Raw genomic sequence first — 20,771 nt, 5'->3', positions numbered from 1 at the left:
AGGCAGGGCTGGAAACCTCAGTAGGCTTGCTTATATAGACCGCAGATGAGAGTCGTTGACCTAGGAAACAGAGGCGGTGGCGAAGCAGCAGCTCCACGCTATCTCAGGTAAAAGAGATGAAGTTGCGGTGATATCGGAGTGGTGATGTATGCAGACGAGAATAAGGTGAAGTTCATCCCATCCAAAGCACCGGTAGGACGTTCAAGCTTTGTGCCATTGCGTTGACTACCCAACATCTTGGGAAGGATTTGGCCCTGTATACTTCATCTATGGCGCTGAGGGGGTGTCGCTAGGCACTAGAGATGTCTCGTCTTGCCGAGAATCTGGTTTGCTGCTTTGCACTCGAGTCAAAGTTTATCGCAGGTTTTATCCAGGCCCAGAGTCGATGTGGGCGTTGCTAGGCTCTCTAAGAGTTTGATGTTTGCTCCTACTCTGCTTGTCAAGCACGTATCACCTACCTACCCCTACAGTCAGACTATACCACTAGCTTCGCGCCTCGACTGTGCTCAAGATTAACACGGATTTGTCTCAAGTCTAATACCTACGCACCCATTCCTGTTGGGTGTTGAATTGAGCTAATTGCGAGAGACGGTTACTTGGCTCCGAGTTCTTCCCAACCACGTCGACATCTTCTCTTTTTTCCCATACTCAAGCATCCACTCCCAACGACATCGGCGAAATTCTTAGGTTCTGTGGTCCTTCGCTTATCGTGGTTCCAGTCTGGCTTTTGGTACCCCGCGCTTACGAGGTCGACAATCACGCTGCAGAAATGCGCGTCCAGATGCCCAATGGCTACAGATCTTGCTGTCCATCCAGGTGCTGATGGACGTTGAAGTCGACGGGGCGCGTCAAAACGCGAGGCTGCGAGGTTAACTTTGGGCTTACGACCCGAAGCCTGCTCTCTCCTCATCAGTCGCACATCTAGGCATCGATGGGCCTATGGGCATCATGGAGCTCCATCTGCGACTCGGTGTGCATGGACAAGTAGCTGGTTCCGAGTCCGAATCGGGGTGCATCACGCGCGTGACCGGGATGGTGAGGGGAAGCCGCGGAGCGACACGCGACATACGCGACACAGCGTGAAGCAGGCGACGGCACCAGGCATGCTCGTCAATTCCGTCATGGGGATAGAGTGACGGACTTGTTCAAAGACGATGTATCATGGGACGAACATCTCGTCAAGATTGGGAGGAGCTCACGATAGATGGCCTAATGCAGGGGAAGGGAAAGGAGGACCCTGACCGAGAAGCGCGCCAACGTCATTGCGCGCTTGGGCCTTGGCCGTCATTTTGCTCTCCATCTCGCTGGCGACCAGCACTCGACCACTGCATGTTGACTTTGGCCGAACACGGACAGGCCCATACCACCTTCGGAGCAATTGCCAGTATCTTTCCTTCTCTGTCAAAACTCGCCATTGGTTCTTTAGTATGCCTCCAAAACGCACGCATGCCCACGACGAGACGCACACGTCGCTCAAGGACAAACTACAGAACCTCCAGGGCTCGAATGCGCGGGGCGGTCGTCGCAACGGTGGTACCGGTGCCCTAAACGGCAGCAGCCTGAAGGAAGTGGACAATGCCTCCACCAACAGTGGCCAGACGTCGACCGATCTCAGTTCGTCAGGAAACGTTCGTCGCGCCCTCACTCTCTCCCCTTCACACGCCTGCGCCTTTCATAGCTAACATGCTCTCGTCCCAATAGATAAAATGGTCATCGCAAGACCCCTCCGTCCTCCAAGGCTACCGTAGAGCCTACCGACTCGATTGCCCGTCAAGCTTTAAGAATCCGCTCAGCCACGTCGTATTGAGCCAGGGCATTGGGCGCATGTCTCCCACCATGGCGCGATCAAAGGGAAAACGACGTGTTCAGAAGGACCAGCTGGGCATGGCCGTCAAGAAAAGCTTCAACTCCCAGGCTGTGACAGAGAGCGACGTGATTGTCGACTGGCTCTACAAGTCGAAACACCAGGGTACGCATCGCGAGCATACTCCAATACCGTGATTAGGCTAATCCATACCACAGACAAGGAGTTCCGCGTGCGCTTTGCACCTCAAAGGAAGTGACTGGGTCACTTGCGCCTATACATCGCTGCATTTCCGACTTTCTTCGACGATACCCCTCTTTGGCACGATAGCCACCACTTTTTTACACACGACATACAAGCATTGAACAGGAGTTTGGGATACTGGGCATTAATGAATAGGGAAAGGTGACGCATCACGGCTTGGTTTGACCGCGTAGGTTGGTCTGATGTCCACATACGACCCCGAGCATGGAACATACAGAAATAAGGATGATCGGCAATGAGCATTTGGTAATACCAGGAATCGGACTGGGTGTAGCGGATGCGCCTCGGTGCGTTGAGTCCATAGCATGTCTGACATTTGCATTCCACATGGCGAAACACGGACAGATAGCGGAGCCGGTGTCATGATATGCAGACATCAGCGAGAATAAATACATCCGTTCGTTTATCTATGCGGGCATTTTGCTAAACCGTAGTCGCGTCATAGTAAACTCTCGAAGCTTCGACGCGCTCTTTACCGAGGGCAGCCAATGATCGTGCGTCACCGGCCCGTGCCCGCAAAAAGTTGTCGATTGTCGGATTATACACCACAGGTCGAAGCACATAGCGAAAAGCAGTATCAAGACAGTCATTACTCACCTCCACATCGTTTCAGCATGAGCTTCGCTGGTCCCATGCCGCTCAAAGCGGTGGCTCCCGTGCGCATCGCCGGCTCGAGGTCCTTTGCCAAATGTCAACGGCGATGTATAGCGACGCAAGCCTCGCAAACACAATCGCGGAGACCCTCAATCGTACAGAGGCAACAACCGCACAATGCGCAGTCAATACGAGTACGTAGCATCCGTCTTCCCTCTGTCCCGGGTTTGGTTACTAACACAGCATGCACAGTTCTTCCACGCCTCTCCTCCGTCCTTCGCCATGGCCGACCCGTATCAAACACTCGGGGTCGGTAAGAACGCATCTGCCGCCGACATAAAGAAGGCCTACTATGGTATGGCCAAGAAGTACCATCCCGATACGAACAAAGACGCCGGTGCGAAAGAGAAGTTTGCCGCGGCACAATCCGCATACGAAATCCTCTCAGACGCCGAAAAGAAGAAGGCTTTCGACTCCTATGGCGCCGGTGCTTTCGATGCAAATGGCGGCTTCAATCCTGGGGCCAGCGCTGGAGGACCGGGAGGAAATCCATTCGGAGGAGGAGGAGGCTTCGGCGGGTTCGGTGGGTTCGGTGGCGCTCAGGGTGCGGGCGGATTCCAGGATATCAACTTTGAAGACTTGTTTGGAGCTTTCACAGGTGGACGACGAGGAAGAGGCGGAAGTGGGAGAAGGAATCCGTTTGAAGAAGAGATCATGGTTGGCGACAACATCGAAGTACAGACAAACATCTCGTTCTTGGACGCGGCCAAGGGTGTCAAGAAGGACATACACATTACCCCGATGGCAGAGTGCGGGACATGTAGTGGCAGTGGGTTGAAGCAGGGTGCCAAGAGAGCAGAGTGTAAGAGCTGTGGGGGTACTGGACAGAGAGTAACGAGCATGGGCGGCTTCCACATGAGTGCAACTTGTTCATCCTGCGGTGGATCTGGATTTGCGATACCTCGGGGCTCGTCTTGTGGCACTTGTGGCGGCGATGGAGCAGTCAAGGAGCGCAAGACCATCACCATTGACATCCCTGGTGGTGTGGAAGACGGCATGCGGTTGCGCGTCAACGGTGAGGGAGATGCACCACTCACAGGTCATGCCATGTCTTCTGGCTCGATCCGTGGCCAGAGAGGAGATCTTTACGTCCTCATTCGCGTAGCAGCTGATTCGAAGTTCAAGCGCAACGGCTCGGACATTCTTCACACAGCCACCATCCCTTTCACGACCGCTGTACTGGGAGGAGAGATCAGGGTACCCACCCTAGAAGGCGAAGTCAAGGTCAAGGTCCCCACTGGATCTGGAACCGGTGATCGCGTGACCTTGTCTGGCATGGGCATGAAAGTACTCTCCGGTCGACGAGGCGCCAAAGGCGATTTACGCGTTGAGTTCAAGGTCAACATGCCCAAGTATCTCAGTGTCAACCAACGGACTATTCTCGAGATGCTAGCAGACGAGATGGGAGACAACAATGCGCAACGCGTCATCAATCCGGGAAAGATGAAGGACCAACATGGCAACAACGTTGAGAACGATCACTCTAACGAGGGCTTCTTGAAGAGCGCATGGCATAACCTTACTGGGCAGCATAAGCACCTGGACCCAGAGGAGAGGCGGAAGGCGGAAGAAGATGAGAAGAAGCGAGGATCTGGTTGAGCCTACGTTTATGATATGAGGCGACGTTGTATAATAAGGCGGGCGGGCGTACAGGACGACTCATGCGACTCATGCGACTCATGTTATCATGTTTGCAGCAAGACGATTGAGAGCATTCAAGGCGTATATGGAGACTGAGTTGAGCATGATGTATAGAAGTATTAGTATTTGGCCTCTCGACTCAGGCTTGTAGAATATCACGCTGTTTATGACGAACGGAAAGAAGCCCAAGATGTCTACGAATGGAGGCAATCGCTAGCTTCTCCTACCCAATATCGCGGGCGCGTAACCAAGGCGAGATTCTCGGCCTCCTTGCAAGGTCATTGGCCGGCGCGAGCCGCACAGCTGGGGTCGGCTTGAACGTCTCGCTGAATTTCCGCGACGGTGTGACGAGCTTGGAGAGTCACATATCGATAGCGGTCTGGTTCGCGTGGCGTACTGGAGGTGTGATAGGCGAGGGTGGATGAGGAAGTCGCGGCTCTGGTGTTGCTTATGCATGTGCCTGCGTCTTCCCCACCAACATCACTCGCACCCTCCGAGCTCACCGACGACACCAAACATCGTCTGCATTGTTACCACCTGGGCATTTAAGCTTTCGCTGTGCCGCATCACAATCGTTCCCAGGACTCGGATTGACTAGATCGTGCCCCATGCGGCTTCTTACCCGCAAACGACTGACTACGTGAACGAGCTACCCGACCAACGCATCGTCCCGCTGTGCATGTACACTCTCTCGACGTCATCTGCTGCGTGAATGCTCTGCTACTCGGCAAGCAAAGCATCGACATATCTATCCCAGAGTACTAGGCACGCGCATTTGCAACTACTGTTCTAGCGCGCCATCCGAGGCCCACGACAGCCCACTTCCCACGTTGTCGCCTACGCCATTGTCGCCGATCACCACACCCGCGAGCCCAAGAGCCTCCCCTCGCGGCGATACCTCTCCAGAAAGCGCGCCCAGCGGCGGCCTGCCCAGCGCACCCTTCGCCCACCATGACGACGCAAATACCCATGATCTCGGTGCCCATGAAGCAGACCAGCGAGATCGACTGGATAGCCCCGCTGAAGCAGTACATACGCGCCACGTATGGCGACGACCCAGAGCGCTACTCGGAGGAATGTGGCACGCTGAATCGCCTGCGTCAGGATATGAGGGGCGCTGGCAAAGACAGTGCGGCAGGCAGGGATCTGCTCTACAGATACTATGGGCAGCTGGAACTGCTTGACCTGAGGTTTCCGGTGGATGAGAACCACATCAAAATAAGTTTCACATGGTACGTTGGTAAACCGGAAGGAGCATCGGAGAAACAGAGGGATTAGGCAAGAGCACGCCCAAGACTAACCCGCGTCAGGTTCGATGCCTTTACACACAAACCTACCTCTCAGTACTCCCTCGCATACGAAAAAGCCAGCATCATCTTCAACATCTCAGCCGTCCTATCTTGCCACGCCGCCCACCAGAACCGCCACGAAGATGTTGGGCTCAAGACGTCGTACCATTCATTCCAGGCCTCCGCTGGCATGTTCACATACATCAACGAGAACTTCCTGCACGCACCCTCGACCGACCTTAGTCGCGAGACTGTCAAGACTTTGATCGCCATCATGCTGGCACAGGCGCAAGAAGTTTTTCTGGAGAAGCAGATTGCGGACGGCAAGAAGGTCGGCTTACTGGCAAAACTTGCCAGTCAGGCCGCTTTTCTGTACACACAGGCGACGGAAGGGGCGCAGGAAAACGTCACAAATGCTGTGTTCGAGAAGGTCTGGCTACTGGTTTGTCAGGTGAGAACATTGCAGTACTACTTGCTATCAAAACTAACGGTCGCACAGATCAAATCGCACCATATGGCTTCGCTAGCCCAGTACTATCAAGCTTTGGCTGACGACGATGCTAACATCCACGGCGCAGCCATCTGCAGGCTACAAGTCGCCGAAGCGCATGCCAAAGACGCCAATCGAGCAGCCCACAGCTTCCCCAACAACGCGCCAGCCAACTCGAACCTAACCTCAGAGACTGGAGGCATACTAGCAGAGATGACGAAGAAACACCTAACCAACGTTCAGGAAAAGCTGGTAGAGTTTTCCAAAGACAACGACTTCATCTACCACCAAGGCATTCCGAACGAAGCGGCCTTGACACCAGTGCCCAAGATGCCTGCGGCGAAGGCGATACCCGTCAGCGAGCTATACCAAGGTCAGGACATTCAGAGAATTATCGGGCCAGATATCTTCCAAAAGATTGTGCCTCTAGCTGTCACTGAATCAGCTAGTCTATACGATGAAGAGAAAGCCAAGCTTATACGGGCTGAAAGCGAGCGTGTCGAGGTCGCTAACGACGAGATGGCCGCTAGTCTCGACTATCTTAAGCTACCCGACAGTCTCAATGTGCTGCGAGGAGGCATGGACCAAGATATGATGGTGGATAATGACTTTCGAAAGTGGTGCGAAGAGCTCGCTGGGCATCAATCATTTGGCCCTGCGTTCGAACAACTGGAAAGGGACAAGACCGAGATAATGAACTCTCTCGATGCGAGTATGAAGCAATTAGACATGGAAGAGAGTGTTTGCGAGAAGATGAGGTCCAAGTACGGATCCGAATGGACACAGCAACCTAGCTCGCGCTTAACCTCGACACTGCGAAATGATATCAGAAACTATCGTGGAGCTGTTCAAGAGGCTAGCACCAGCGATGCACAGCTATACAACACGTTTAGGCAATGTGAGGCCGACTTTGACGAGATGCGCTCAGCTGGCGAGACGGATGAAGCCGATGTGTTATACTCCCGCGCTATGGTCAAGGCAGGCGCAAGCAAGGGCAAAAGTCCTAGGCCAATGGAAGGCAACCTTATCGATGATGACATTGACGAGGGCCCGTCAGTCACCGATCAAATAGCAGCCGTCGAGGATATTCTGCGGAAGCTGAATCTTGTAAAGAAAGAGAGGACGCAGATACTGAAGGATCTCAAGGACAAGGTACATACCCGTCGACCCCCCCCCCCCCCCCCCCCCCCCCCTCATGATATGTACTGACCGGAACAGGTTCACTCTGACGACATCTCTAATGTACTCATCCTTAACAAAAAAGCCATCGCGAACCAGGAGTCGCAATTGTTCAAAGCTGAGCTGGAGAAGTTCAGACCACATCAAAATCGTATACTGCAAGCCAATCACAAACAAGCTTCGTTTCTGAAAGAGCTGACCCGGACTTACTCCGATCTGCTGAAAGACAAGCGTGTGCGATCTGAGCAGAGCAAATACGAAGCCTTCTCGCGACAGCGAAACACAGTCATGACGAAGTATCGCAGAGTGTATCAAAGCTTCAATGACCTCGTGGCTGGCTTGATGCGCGCCCAAAGCTTCTATACGGAGATGAAAGACACCGTGTTAAGTCTGCAGAAGAATGTTGAGACGTTCGTCAACAACAGGCGGAGCGAAGGCGGACAGCTATTGTCGAAGATCGAGGAGCGAAACAAGGCACAGGGTGCAGACCAGGAACAGCAGCGGATGAAAGACCTTATGGAGAGAATGTCGTTGGAGCCTTCGGGATCGCCGGTATCACAAGGTGGAGGTCGTAAGAAGAGCATACCACCACCACTGTCTTCTACGCCAGGCTATCCGTCAACCTCGGGAGCTAGCCACCCTGCGTATAACCCCGCGGCTTCACCGCCAGTCACACCGCGCTATCCGATGACCACAGGCCCCGGGCAACAGTACATGTCGCCACAGCAGTCGTACGGTCAACCCTCAAATGGCTACAACCAGCAGCCACCTCCACGTCGAGAAAGCTATCAACAACAATACCCAACACATCAATCCCAGAACTCACAGGGCTCATCGGCTTACAATCCCGCGGTTCACAATCAATACAACCCGGTCTCCCCACCGGCGCATCAGCAATTCTTCTCTCCGCCACCTGCACAGCATCAGCAGCATCAGCCATGGGGTCAACCCCCTCCAAACCAGCAACAACAATGGGGTGGTACGCCTCAGAGCAATCTGCCACAGGGTTATGTTCCACCGCCACCTCCCCCGGGACCGCCACCGAGTCACCATCAGCAAGATTATAGTCACTTTAGCCAAGGAGGGTATCCGAATGGACCTGGCGGATATGCGAACCAGCAGAGGCCAGCGCAAGGACAGAATGGCAATGACCCGTGGGCAGGGTTAAGTGGCTGGAAATAAGCAACACGAAAAGTGAGAGAGAACGCTGTCTTGGCGCAGGTTGTACTCGATTGTTTGACAGTCTCACTGCGCACAGTTGGGGTTAGTTTACAGGTTCAATTCATTCGGTGAGGTCTTCTGAAGAGCGGAAAGTGGATAACATTTGTGTATTACCAAGGCAGGTGTAGATAGTTAGAAACATCAGACATGCACGATCGACTTTTGGTTTACTCTCCACACTGAGACGAAGTCTCGAAATCAATGCTTAGAGTATATATATATATATATATCTTGCGCGCATGCTATTTTGGCTCCACCGATTGTTGCGGCATAACAAGCTATTCACCTACAAAGTCATACACCATTCTTACCCTCAGCTCCTCGCCTTTGTTATTGCTAATCATCACACGTCTCGTGTGTCTCCTCTCTCCATCAACAACCTCGAAGCCCCAAAGATGACTAGCCTCCCACTCGCCCTCCTTCTTCCCTTCTGCGTGGATCAATTTCCCTTCGCTATCTCCTTCAATCCAGTCACCCTCGCCCTCACCAACTACGCCCGTCTGCCTCGCCTCTTCAACGCTGACCCATTGACTTCTTCCGGCTACCTCACCAAAGAAACCGTCCTTATTGGTACGCCACTCGTAGTCCAACGTGTACTCTTCGGTTGTACCGGGGATTTTGCCGCTCGTGATTGACTGGGCCATCTTGATGTGTTGGTTGTCTGGCTGGCTGATGTTCAGATGGATGGATGCTGCAGTGGCTGTCTTGCGGACTAGGACGTTGACGCCCTGCAGTGCGAGGACTGAGGCAAAGTCATCGGAGCAGGCTTTGTTTAGTTGCCATTTGCCGGAAAGGGACTGTAGGGATTTGTTCGGGGGCGCAGCCATGGTGTGTGATGCTCGCGATAGGTGATGGTTTTTAAGATGTTCCTGTTATTGCAGTGAGATGCTTGATGCAGAGGAATGTCTTCGTCAACTCGGGCAGGTCTAAGATGATGCGACGCGCCATTATGGTGTGGGATGGTGTCGTCACCACCTGCATTGTCTAGGTTCAACCTCTTCCAAAACTATTCACCTTGTTTGTTGCGCGTCGACATGTTTGCCTTGCAGATTCGATTCTACGAAAAACGGTTGCAAGTGAGAGGTGTGGATCCCAGTACGTTTGATATATTGGTGGCGTGTCGATTTGCACTTCCTTCCACCATGCGGAGATAACCGCCTCCGCTTCTAGTAAAGCTTCTTTCCGCGGCTCTGGTCATCCCTCTCGCACGACCTTATCACCACCAACACAATAAAGCGCGGCGCCATCGGGTCTGAGACATTTTACCTGCGAACAAATATGACGAAGCCGGCCTATTCCGGGATTACCCTGCGTTGCTCCCAACCTTGATGGGCTGGTGTCACAGCAAAAGTGCCCTTGACATCATCTCGGACAATGCGGCATCAGCAAACTCTTCGTAAATGGTCATGCCCGTTACATCGCCCCTTGTTAGAGGGCATACGTACGAGGGAGGGATAAAGGTTGCGAGGTATAGTTGCACTAAGAGTGGCTTTGAGCGGCGATCGTTACCAGGCTAAATGCTGTTGGACGCACAGCGCTGCGGCTGAACATTGACGAGCGAGTTGGCCCTACCACCTACCCACATTGACATCACACCAACAGGCATCATGCAGCGAGGTGCAGGAATACTTATACAGCTTCCAACGCGTCAATTATCGTGGAGCCATCCACCGGCAACAGCATCTTAGTCCCGCATAGTCAAATCTACATATATATCCTTCCAACAGTCGTTGTCTAGTTATCGACTTATTCAGTAAACATGTTGTTCACTTCAACTACAATCCTCGCTACGGCCTTCTGCTCGCTGGCGTCTGCGCTACCCACGTCGAATACAGTTCCTCGAGCGGGCGGCCCTGCGATTGTACCTATTCCCTCGACCTGCACCGTCACCGACCCTCTACCGACTGGGTCAAACGCGTCTTACATACCGTCACCGGCTGCCCACGACGACATCCTCTACAGCTCCTACTACCCTTCCTACTCGTCGAACACAACTGCCATGGCACAGCAGTGTCTTCAACAATGTTACGGCTACGGATACCATGTTGAGTGCAAGACATCATACTGGGCAGAGAACGTGGTAGTACCGGCAGGATACTATGGCACAGCTGGCGGCCAACTAGAGACGGCCTGTCTGATGTTCAGCAGAGCCTTGACCAGCGACGACTTCGTCGCTGCGCCAGAGGGTCAAGGCACCGATGCGACGGCCAGCAACATTGCATGCTGAAAGCATCGACTACGGCAATGAAACTTTGTTTCCAGCAAGGCGGTCGATAAATGAGAAACGATCTGAAACTTGGAGTTTGGGGTCTGGTGTTACGTCATGGGATAAACATGAAGGCATCCATGCGGAGACGGTTTCACATTTCTACTAGGGCAACTAATTAATGATGTTAGACAACACTACGTAATAATCCTGATACTCTTCCATTTACATCAAGATATCCTCCAAGGCTGTGATGTCACCCCGTGATTCAGAACGTTCACCAATAACGCTGGAGACTGAGTACAGCAATGAAAAGAGTTGCAGTATGGTTCGTGGACAACTCGGCATTTGTGGCTAGTCTCTGGATACACTTACCCACTGGCCGCTTCTTCTTTTGGCCATTCCATGAAGTAGCTCATCGATATGATCGCTTTGGGAAAGAACGCTCAAGAACTAACATTTGTTGACAGCACCCGTGTATGGGCCAAAGCTGGTACACCAATGCTAGCATACCCTCAACTCCGGAAGCTGTTCTAGACATCATGTTCGCCGATGTCGTCATTCCCACCACCAAATTAGCGAGGTGGCATCGTGCGGCAGAACAGCTATTTTTGGGCGACACGGGTGCAGCGCGATTTCCCGTCGTGCAGGAAATTGAATGCGGCAACAATCAAGCTTTGCCAGGTCGTAAGGCTGCGGGATGATTCAGTACAAAGTAAGGAATCGATGGATACGAGCTGCTAGTCCACGGTTGTCTCGTCTATTCCTACCTTTTCGCTATTACCGTGCTGCCTGGACATGCAAGGCGCAATTATGAGTGGGGAAAGAGCGATGCGGGAGTGCGAGCGGCGGCGGATTGGCGTGGTGGTGGTTAGGGTAGTGCGCCTCCATCTATCGCGTGTGATGGCTTGCATTTACGAGGTCACGCTCGCGTCGCGCTTTGTATGCATCTTTTGACATTCGCTTTGTGTGATACGCTGGAAGCACATACCGTTGAAGTCGCGAATTGAACTTGGCAAGACGAAGCGGAGCTACGACCCGAGAGTATGTATGGTAGTGGGTGGTCAAGGTTTACAGGGCGATATCCTTGCTGGTAACAACTGCTTGGGGAGTAGCAGTCAAGAAACGCACCCGGTTTCTACATCAGGAAAGTCTGGTGGTACCAAGACTCGTTGCAAAATCTTGTCGCATTGGAAAACAAACTCTAGGAAAATGGTGGTCCAGTGGGGAAATGGGACACACGTGCGTAGCCATTCACCAAGGTCCAACACCCGGGTACATTTCCCGCAACGCGTGGTCTGCCCCCGAAACACCATATTTACGAGATACCTCTTCTTCAGCCTCATATCTTACGATGCACAGCTGGTGGTCATATCAGGAAGTTGTTAACACGCAAATAGGACGGAACTCCAAATGCCGTTGAACGTGTAGCATGCCCATATCTAGCAGGCGGCCATGAGCTGCGGCCATGAGCCGAGACCATTAGATACCACCGGCCCTGGCTCTTTAGCCCTCGGGGTATCTGCCACGGCTGACTTCTCTGCGACCAACACCCGAGTGCCACAGTGAGATTTTGGGGCTGGTGAGAGATGAGCATACTCCGATCGGAGTTTCTGGGACGTTCATTGGTAGCATTGCGGAGATGCATAGGTAATTTGGCTGATGCTGACGGGCCGGCTTCCTATATCGGTACTTCAATTCTTCAACTCGGAAATATGGTGAGCGATTTGGGGCTGTTGTCAATCACAGGAAGCAAGTATCCGGATGATCGTATTCATAGACGCTCACCTATGGCCAGGAATGTGAGTCACGCAGACCTCGAGGGGCTAAAATCGCGTAAGCGATGTTCATCTTACAGTATAGCGGGTACAATTCCGTATTAGTTACTATCTACGATAGGCTGGCCGTAGCTTCATGATTCGTGGAAGTGTCGTGAAAAGCTGGCATCGACCAGTGGTGGTCGTCACACCCCGCGTTGGAAAGTAGTTCAGAAATTATTGGTGGACAGGGTTTTGCAGACGAAAAAGTAAATGTAGCTGAAAGACACCTGTAGGCTAATGCCCAGTGAACGCTGGCTTGAACGCAAAAGCAATATGGGTATAGACAAGAAGCGAAGTTGAAAAGAAGGAAATCCGTTACCCGAGCATCTTCAGCCAATGGAATGCTAAGACGTCTCTGTCTTCACGGGTACCGTACCCTTGAATTCCCCATGTAGTATATCGAGAAGCTTACGGAGGGTATCCGAATTGCTGCCTCGCCTGCGGGTAACAGTACCCTCCTCATCCTCGCCCTCTGCATCGTCGTCCTGTGTAAGAAGCTCGATGGTCTTTCGAAGCTTCTCGTAGGCCGCATTAAGCTCCGTATGCGATACTTCGAGCTTAGTGTATTTGTCGTTCAAGACCGCGAGTTGCGCTTCAAGATCTCGGGCGTGCTTCTCTTTCCGCTCTCGGAACGCACGTTGAGCGGCACGATTTTGAGCCCTTCGGCGCTGCGCAGGTGTTAGCCTTAGGTTTTGTTTGTGAGATACAGGATACATACCCCTGAGGTAGTGTGTGTTCGTTCGGCTGGCGCGGGCGTAGGCATAGTCCCGAAAGTAGATTCAGCGTGCTGAAGTGGTCGAGGACTGCAGTATGGACTGTCGTGATCGGACCCGAAATCGGAGGGTGTCATTGGCATGGGATATGATCCAAATTGCATAGGCTCGTCGACGATGTGAGGGTAGTAAGCTTGATGAATAGGTGCCGGAAATTGGTCGTATGTAGACGAGACCTTGAGCAAGTCAGTTTTGTAGACTGGTGGATTTCAACATAAGACTCACAGGCGATCCGCTTAGACTCGGAACTTTGGAAAGATCTGGAGGCATTTCAAATACTGCTGGCTGGTGTGTTGGAGCAATGTAGTTGCCCTGTGCCATCCAGTAATCGAATGATTGAGAATCCATTGTGTGTGATTTGTGGTTGTAAATAAGTGATGACGAGAAAGCTGGTAAGTCTTTGCGCAAGGCAGAATGGTGCCCAGGTGTATAGGAATGAGCGATTGTCCTTCTTATGACTAACACTTGTGTTGGAGGCCGCTGCTGAGATAATGTGCAAGTGTCGTGTCAGTTCAAGTTGAGATACGTATGTGGTGGAGATGGCTTACACAACGGTGGGCAAGCTGAGATCTTATACACTGTGCGGACGTCGCGCATGTCTCCTTCGGAACCGCGTCAAGTCACATGAGATGGCGGCCAGTGGCTTGAGCAGGGGTATCCAACCATGCAATTATGCCCGCGAACAACCCCAACGGCCATGGTGGACCCTGAAGATGTGGCTTTCAGCGGAATACGTGCAGAAGATAGCTTGAATTGCATGCTCATACAGCTGCTACCGGCACACGCGTCCGAAGCACGGTCCACCAGTGCAGCAAGCACACCAGTTGTTGTTATTCTCGTCTTCCAGTGGTTCCCAGAGTTACACGAGCCATGGCCACAAGACAGGGGTCTGCATGGAGGCGTCCGCTATACTCCTTCAAGTCTTTGATAAAAAGATTAGTACGCATGCTGAACTAGCTGCACCGACGTCCAGCCAACCAAAGACACGGTATCAAAGTAGTTCGCTGTCGCATTTGGTGAGAGTCAGAGAGGTGCCTGGTCTTGTCTTCAAGAAAACACACCCCACTTGAGGATTTTCGTCCCGCACAAGATGCATGGTAGGGCTGGATCTCCAAAAGCTCGGCGGTCCTTGGCTGTGATGGGGTATCTTGAATAATCAATCAAACAACATCCGTAATGAGGGGCTCACATACCTCAACATAGACGCTCTGTATTGCGCTGAGTCTAAGGAGCTTGTCTACATGACGACGTCAGAGCCATGCACTGACTCAAAACTACGTTCAGCTGGGCTGTTGAGCCTTCGCTTCCACTGCGAGCCTTGGGCCGAAGTTCGGTCGTAGTGAAGTGTCGTTCGCGCTAACTGGGAACGATGTAAAGTGCATGCAATTCTGTCACCGCTCTTCCTCGCTCGCTGCGAGAATACCGACACAGTGGCTATGTTGGCTACCACTGCTATAACCCGCTACCATGTGTATTGCGCCCTTCTGGCGAGAACAATCATCCCAGGCCTTAGCGCATTCGGATGCGTTACGACATTCAGGTGCGACTATGGAAAGAAGTTGGCTACCGTGTGCTTCGCTGACTTAACACAAAAGAGCAGAGCGTGGAATGGAGTCCTTCACACATCTTGTCGTGCGTTCGAAGGAAAGCAGGAATTCGCGAGGTCGGGAGGCGATCGGTGAGCGTCGGGTACAGCTGCCTGGGGGTGGCCGAAAAAGAACCCTATGGTGGCAGCACGTGGAACGCTAACTGAGCTGAAAGTCTACCTACGTAAGCGCGCTTGCCATGACTTATCAGTAGCCTTGTCCATGTAACATTCTCAAGCGATCACCATCTTACATCAGGGAATGCTCGGCGACGTAAGGTGATATATACTCACCGTATGCATCCAAGCAGGCTACAGGATGCAGCCTGCCTGTATCGTGGTGCTGGAAACGTTGTCGATGCCTTGCGCCAGGCTGTGAACAGAGAGTCTCACCTGGCCGGTATGGTGTGATTCCTACATTGCACGACCCACGTGGAAAGAGACAGCCCTACGGCGTTCTGCTGTGACTACGCTGGACTACTTACCGAAACCAGTAATTCTGCACTTCCAGCGTGGCGGCGCACTAGTGACGTTCGCAAGAGGGACGCACCGGCTCAGGCGGCCGATCTGGAGCTGCTTTCGCGAAACGAGCCTGTAGGCTGAAAAACCACCGCCCGCCGTCTTACGCATCCACCGAGTCCGCATGGGGCTGTTTGGTCTAATCTCGTAGTAGAATTGCCAGCCGATACATCCACAAGCGAGTCGTGTATCTTATCTGATGGTCCTTCTCCCGCCACATTCGCTGCCGTCAAGCATACTTGTTAGAGCCTGCGCCGATTTGGTCTCGGCGCTGCAAGTCATTAGTGTGCCATCCCTAACCGGCAACACAACCTCTCTGCCCCGCTGCTGACACATCTCGTTCTCCGCAACATGAATCCCCAGCTTACACCTTAGACCCATGAAGCTTCGAGGCTATTCCACCGGCTAAACGGTCAGTAGCGGGAGAGGACTTGAACCTGTGAGTTGGCGGACATAGGCGAGTTACAGGCCGCTTCACTGCATCCGCATCGGGACACAGCGCACCAAGAAACATATACAACGCTAGACCGAAGTGTCGAATGTTAATGCAAATACTCTGCATTATCTACACAGGATAGACGAGGCTATCCAGTAGCAATGGTGGTTGCCATGTCTCGCTTGTTCCAAATACCATAGGACGTGTGACATACAGTTAGACGGCCTCTGTACCACATCCCCGTCCCCATCCTATGGTCTTGGATCGACTACCCCCAATCCAATTCGTGTTCTCCCTCTCGGGTCATCTTATCACGGTCCCAAAGCGTAGTAGCGCAGAACGCACGTCAGGGTCCAGCGCTTGTAGATCCTGGCGGACACTAACAGCCCTACGACAGTTATCGCTGCTTTTAGGTCTACTGCCTTACCAGAGCCCACCGTTCAGATATATCGTACGATTTATGGCCACTATAATGCAGTGCTCAACAAGTGACGGGGAAGACAGATGATGGCCGCCTGCAGCACATCTGCCCATCTATTATCTAGAAAGAGCTTTTGATAATGTACCGATAGCATCATGTACGTTAATACCTGCAACAGTCTGGATATATGCATACGCCCCGTCTCATCGTTCGATAAGGACCGGCTGTCAGAGGTTCTCTTTTACTCCACACAAGCAAGAAGCAAATGCTCAGCTTAATGTGACATTACGCATGCCAACGACCCCTCTTACTATCCATCTTGATACCTAGAGCCTTGAGTCAAAGCGGGTCCGAACTACCACCGATGACACCACTGCCACAGTGCTGACTGCATACCCGTATCGCGTAAGCCGCTCAGCGCCAATCATATCATGGCCTGCACGCTTCGGACCCGATCCAAGACCGTTCCTTTTCCAGAGCTCAACAGACAAAGTCTCACATGTGTCAGTGCGTCTTCTACGGGTCTTCTAGAAGGTGACTGTACCTCAGGCTCGGGGAGTCTGTGCACCGGTGCCACATTGCGATTTGACATACGGCTGCAGACACGAAGTCCCGGTGCGAGAAGCTTGGTGATGCTTCGTCGGCGCTGCTCCGGCTTGATGTAGTAGTCACCGTGATTGCTAGATGACTACAAAGCTTGTACACCTACCTAAGACCTCCTCTGTTCCTGAATCGGAGGTGATGTCACCAAGCGCAGACCTTCACGCTACGTCACTGCTATGAGGCGTCACTAGATACACTGGCTTATGTGATACACACATCATCTCTCTTCATTCATCATTGTGCTCCTCAATAACCACCAAAAGTCGGACTAAACAGTTTATGACTTCGTGCCCACGCTTGACATTCATCTTAGCATGCAACGACGAGCACGTTGCTCTTTCAGAAGATTCAAGACTAGCATATGTGTAGAAAGCAAGTTCTTGGAAAACAAGTGTATTTTTTCACATCGTTATGCTATATCTAAAATACGCTTTGTTATTGGAACAGCTTCTCCGTTGTATATACTATTCCTCTTATTACGCATAAGAAAGGATAGAACATATCACTACATGTTGCACGATATAGCTTCGGTTAGCAAAAAAGGGCTATGCATGAGGTATCAATATCAGGGCGTTTACGCAGTGCATGATGCCATCAACCTGTGCAAGCTTCGCAATCATAAACGAAGCATCACAAACAGGGCGAGTGGGCGCGAATGTATAGGTGAGAAATTGGGTGCCGTAGAAGGGAGTAGGTGCATGGAGCAGAAGTTGATCGATGGAAGGCTTGGGCGCAAGGTCTAAATCCGGCGATGGGTTGCAGTGGATCCAGGCGGATGACGGCGTTCTTTGGGATGTTTGCTAGGGCCAATGCTGCGTAGGTTGGTCGCTGTGGAAGTCCAAAATCCGGCGAGGGCTGCGTGGTCCATATGTCGCACGGAAACCAATGTGGGGGTGGGCGCAACGGCTTGCTGCTTGGAACTGGTTGTCGCAAGGCGAGTCGACAACTGCTTCGGATAGAGTCGCTCGTGTTGCAATGGGGCTTACCTTCACATTTCACCTCGACACCACTCATCTCCATGTGGGTCATTGAAGTTGAACATCTTGGTGTTCGAGTACTATAAATCATTAGCAGGTAGATGTCCCAAACTCCTCCCATTTTGGGTTCCTATAACGCCATATCGCTATGCATGACGAAAATATTAGAAGGTATACTTTAAAGTGTCCATAGACCGCTGCGTCGTTTGCCCATGGGGTAGACCAGAAGGGCAGCCATAAACAACCCGACAGTGATGCCGATAGCAATCTGGATCATGGACGCAGCGACATTGAAGACGATGGCGTTGAGACTGTCAGTCGTGGTCTGCGCTACGTTAGTGATGTTTTCGTAGCGAGAGGAAGGATTGCTGACGTCGGCGGATGTCTCTGCGCCCTTGATTAGGGCTGATGCTGTTCGTAGAGCAGAGTTGATACTGCCACTCGATGCAAGAGAGCCCGGAACTTGGACGTATACTGCAGGTAGGAGGACGGCAGCTGCAACTCCGTGACGTAACCGGCTGTACAAGTTCGCCAATACGCCGATAGTAAAGGCGCCAAATGTGTAGGCGATGGGTGCAGACGACGAGAACTTCAGGCCAGCGTAGAAGTTAACAATGTAGCCAGCAAATGCGATGGTTATCATAGCCGGCATCTGCTTGTACTTGGCTTGCACCGTGAAGGTCGTGAAGAAAACATAGAGTGGGACCATAAGGAAATTCCAGTATGGGTTCATCGGGTCCTGGCACTGGGTCGAGTTCGTGGCGTTGGAGTCTATCGCACCATATATAGCTGTGCCGACAGTGATGCCGTATCCGAGGAAGAGCGAGTAGATGATGGCGAAGACAAGGCGGATAGATCCCGGTACGATAGCACGAGACTGGAGCTCCAGGGCCGAGCTAAGCACCAACCATCCAGGAAGAATTAGGGCGATGGCGCTCTGTGCAATGGCCGAGAAGCAGAAGAGGTTCCCGTTGTTGATGCTACCAAATGCGCGCGCGAGAAAGCTCATGAGGATAGTCGCAGTAATTTCGAAGACAGTGCTGTATGTCTTGGACAGCGGAGCGATGACAAGCTGGAGCAGACCAAGGACAATGCCGAGTACGAAGATGATGGGCATGTCGATGGGGCGGGCCTTGAAGAAGCAAGAGACTGCCGCACTGGCAAGACCGTACATGAGAACAGTCAGCCAACGTGGATGGCGATCCTTTGCGTTGATGACCTCGTCCAAGCGGGCAAGAGCCTCGTCCAAGCTGATGACGTCGTGCAAAACCTCCTTGTAGATGTCGTGAGTGTCCTTCAGCTTGCCAAGGTTGACGCCTTGCACGGTGCGAACGATCTTGACTTCAGCGGTATGGGTCATGCTGTCATCGAAGGAGATGATCATACACCCGGGGATGTAGAGGAATTGGGAGTTGATCTCAAGGACCTTGGCTGTGGTCGCGAGGTACTCTTCGAGACGGTGTGTAGGTGCGCCAAAGAGCATGAGAGCGCGACACATGCGTATGATGTACTGTTGTCGCTTGAGGATGTTTGCAACGTGTATCTTGATTCTGGCATCCTGGTCTTCCTTTGGCTTCAACACCTTGGCAATGATTCCTCCACTGCTACTCCGCTTGTGATGGCGCGGGCGTATAGCGGCGTCTTTCTTGTCGTCCTTTGGGTTTGCCAGCTTGGCCGAAGCGCCAACGAGAGTAGCCAGTGTCTCTGTCGACTGCATTGGCTTGTTTGCGTTGTACCATTTCCGCTTCGATGGGGTGCTGGGTCCTGACGAAGACCCATGTCGCGACCTCTGTGTTGGTGACGTCTCGCTGACCTCGGAGGATGTATCGGTATAACCGCGCACTGGTTGCTTGTAGGCTTGCAGGAGTTGGTAGAAGATGCCCCCGTTGGTGTTGCCGGTGACAGTGTAGGCCCCGTCGGGATCCACTTCGCTCACCGGCGGCGCATTGTAGTTTTGCTGGCCGGTGTGGTATGCATTAAAGAGCTCTTCAGCGTCGGTGGTATGCTCGTTGGTGGTGATTTCATTCGACCCGGATTCGCTGATGCGGCTGTAGCTCTGGACGTGTTCCAGAGGCGCAGGGACTTCGACGTTGGCAGAGCTGTTGAACCTGACCCTCGTCTTGCCGGTTGCTTGCTCGGGCTGTATCGAGGGCGAGGGGTACGTGGGCGGCATCTGCTGCATCTCGTGGGAGTCGACGTGGGTGTGCTCCGACGAGTTGGTGGTCGAGGGCTCCATTGCGGCCGTTGCTGCGTAGGAGAGGGGGAGCGCTGTGCGGTTGCTGTGCTTATTGAAGAAGAGGAAGAAGAAGAGATGACGGCGACTGCCACGTTGGAGGCGCCATGAGACTTTGAGTACTACGGCTACGAAGGTCCGGCACTTTGTTGTGCGTAATGGTCCTCGGACCGGAACCCAAAATACATTTGCGTTCGGTCGCGACCTGGCTGTGGATCCGAAACACAGGGCCGCCGGGTAGAAGCGATCAAAGGGGTCGCCGAAATGGGAAGCAAACTTGCAAACTGGAGCCCAAACGCGTCGTGATTGTGTGAGCCATGATGCAACGCCAACGTTCGAGAGCTTCGAATGTGTCAAGGAATCGCTGCCATTGGTCCGTTGTCTGACTAGATCACGCCCGCTCTATCCGTGCCATTTTTGAAATATGGACCTTTGCATCAGGTGCTAAAGCATGGCGCGCATCCCCGACTCAACATGTCAATCCCCATGGGGCGTGCGCATAAGCGTGCACTCACTTCCTCTCGTCTTTGGTGGTGCGTCCGTCGGGTATGTACAGCAAGCGCCATGGCTGTCGAGTCATGGTGGCTGAAAATTTATCGTCGTTTGATGAATGCGAGGTTGTGCGAATGCGACATTGGCTTCAGCCCATGTCTGAG

The 20,771-nt window shown here is 52.7% G+C and overlaps 7 protein-coding genes across 7 annotated transcripts; 4 read left to right on the top strand and 3 right to left on the bottom strand.

Moving 5' to 3' along the window:
* Positions 1-1,169: 1,169 nt before the first annotated feature.
* On the top strand, positions 1,170-2,310 carry BKA58DRAFT_146406 (uncharacterized protein). The gene is made up of 3 exons (XM_046164691.1): positions 1,170-1,628; positions 1,702-1,969; positions 2,023-2,310. Exons 1-3 carry the CDS (start codon positions 1,428-1,430, stop codon positions 2,061-2,063), a joined length of 510 nt encoding a protein of 169 aa, XP_046026037.1. The 5' UTR covers positions 1,170-1,427; the 3' UTR covers positions 2,064-2,310.
* Positions 2,311-2,682: 372 nt separating this feature from the next.
* BKA58DRAFT_438565 (uncharacterized protein) lies at positions 2,683-4,321 on the top strand (the record flags this gene model as incomplete). Its single annotated transcript, XM_046173598.1, has 2 exons — positions 2,683-2,856; positions 2,915-4,321. The coding sequence occupies 2 exons, from the start codon at positions 2,683-2,685 to the stop codon at positions 4,319-4,321; spliced, it is 1,581 nt and encodes a 526-aa protein (XP_046026036.1).
* Positions 4,322-4,846: 525 nt separating this feature from the next.
* Positions 4,847-8,757, top strand: BKA58DRAFT_358615 (vacuolar protein-sorting protein bro1). The gene is made up of 4 exons (XM_046168715.1): positions 4,847-5,595; positions 5,674-6,103; positions 6,152-7,294; positions 7,361-8,757. Exons 1-4 carry the CDS (start codon positions 5,315-5,317, stop codon positions 8,501-8,503), a joined length of 2,997 nt encoding a protein of 998 aa, XP_046026035.1. The 5' UTR covers positions 4,847-5,314; the 3' UTR covers positions 8,504-8,757.
* Positions 8,756-9,653, bottom strand: BKA58DRAFT_382063 (uncharacterized protein). Its single transcript, XM_046170065.1, has one exon. It carries the CDS (start codon positions 9,367-9,369, stop codon positions 8,821-8,823), a length of 549 nt encoding a protein of 182 aa, XP_046026034.1. The 5' UTR covers positions 9,370-9,653; the 3' UTR covers positions 8,756-8,820.
* Positions 9,654-9,987: 334 nt separating this feature from the next.
* On the top strand, positions 9,988-10,978 carry BKA58DRAFT_382058 (uncharacterized protein). Its single transcript, XM_046170064.1, has 3 exons — positions 9,988-10,010; positions 10,078-10,099; positions 10,156-10,978. The coding sequence occupies exon 3, from the start codon at positions 10,302-10,304 to the stop codon at positions 10,767-10,769; it is 468 nt and encodes a 155-aa protein (XP_046026033.1). The 5' UTR covers positions 9,988-10,010; positions 10,078-10,099; positions 10,156-10,301; the 3' UTR covers positions 10,770-10,978.
* Positions 10,979-12,771: 1,793 nt separating this feature from the next.
* On the bottom strand, positions 12,772-13,814 carry BKA58DRAFT_146306 (uncharacterized protein). The gene is made up of 3 exons (XM_046164689.1): positions 13,567-13,814; positions 13,287-13,517; positions 12,772-13,236 (listed from the first exon to the last, which is right to left on the bottom strand). The coding sequence occupies exons 1-3, from the start codon at positions 13,687-13,689 to the stop codon at positions 12,913-12,915; spliced, it is 678 nt and encodes a 225-aa protein (XP_046026032.1). The 5' UTR covers positions 13,690-13,814; the 3' UTR covers positions 12,772-12,912.
* A 4,246-nt stretch (positions 13,815-18,060) lies between these two features.
* Positions 18,061-20,118, bottom strand: BKA58DRAFT_438560 (uncharacterized protein; the record flags this gene model as incomplete). Its single annotated transcript, XM_046173597.1, has 2 exons — positions 18,061-18,207; positions 18,256-20,118. The coding sequence occupies 2 exons, from the start codon at positions 20,116-20,118 to the stop codon at positions 18,061-18,063; spliced, it is 2,010 nt and encodes a 669-aa protein (XP_046026031.1).
* Between the last annotated feature and the right edge of the window lie 653 nt (positions 20,119-20,771).

Source organism: Alternaria rosae (genome assembly GCF_020736505.1).
Source record: "Alternaria rosae strain MPI-PUGE-AT-0040 chromosome Unknown BKA58scaffold_4, whole genome shotgun sequence".
NCBI classification, from domain to species: domain Eukaryota; kingdom Fungi; phylum Ascomycota; class Dothideomycetes; order Pleosporales; family Pleosporaceae; genus Alternaria; species Alternaria rosae.
The sequence above is the reverse complement of the archived record's forward strand: the minus strand, read 5'-3'. Positions and strand labels throughout refer to the sequence as shown.

What these genes read in the sequence shown, in the direction of transcription:
- BKA58DRAFT_358615 (XM_046168715.1), top strand. Translation starts at nt 5,315, where the DNA reads ATGACGACGCAAATACCCATGATCTCGGTGCCCATGAAGCAGACCAGC. An exon ending in TCTGGCTACTGGTTTGTCAG is followed by an intron (nt 6,104 to 6,151) that starts GTGAGAACATTG and finishes ACGGTCGCACAG; the next exon opens with ATCAAATCGCACCATATGGC. An exon ending in TGAAGGATCTCAAGGACAAG is followed by an intron (nt 7,295 to 7,360) that starts GTACATACCCGT and finishes TGACCGGAACAG; the next exon opens with GTTCACTCTGACGACATCTC.
- BKA58DRAFT_382058 (XM_046170064.1), top strand. Translation starts at nt 10,302, where the DNA reads ATGTTGTTCACTTCAACTACAATCCTCGCTACGGCCTTCTGCTCGCTG.
- BKA58DRAFT_146306 (XM_046164689.1), bottom strand. Translation starts at nt 13,689, where the DNA reads ATGGATTCTCAATCATTCGATTACTGGATGGCACAGGGCAACTACATT. An exon ending in CGAGTCTAAGCGGATCGCCT is followed by an intron (nt 13,518 to 13,566) that starts GTGAGTCTTATG and finishes GACTTGCTCAAG; the next exon opens with GTCTCGTCTACATACGACCA. An exon ending in GAACACACACTACCTCAGGG is followed by an intron (nt 13,237 to 13,286) that starts GTATGTATCCTG and finishes ACACCTGCGCAG; the next exon opens with CGCCGAAGGGCTCAAAATCG.
- BKA58DRAFT_382063 (XM_046170065.1), bottom strand. Translation starts at nt 9,369, where the DNA reads ATGGCTGCGCCCCCGAACAAATCCCTACAGTCCCTTTCCGGCAAATGG.
- BKA58DRAFT_146406 (XM_046164691.1), top strand. Translation starts at nt 1,428, where the DNA reads ATGCCTCCAAAACGCACGCATGCCCACGACGAGACGCACACGTCGCTC. An exon ending in ATCTCAGTTCGTCAGGAAAC is followed by an intron (nt 1,629 to 1,701) that starts GTTCGTCGCGCC and finishes TCGTCCCAATAG; the next exon opens with ATAAAATGGTCATCGCAAGA. An exon ending in CTACAAGTCGAAACACCAGG is followed by an intron (nt 1,970 to 2,022) that starts GTACGCATCGCG and finishes TCCATACCACAG; the next exon opens with ACAAGGAGTTCCGCGTGCGC.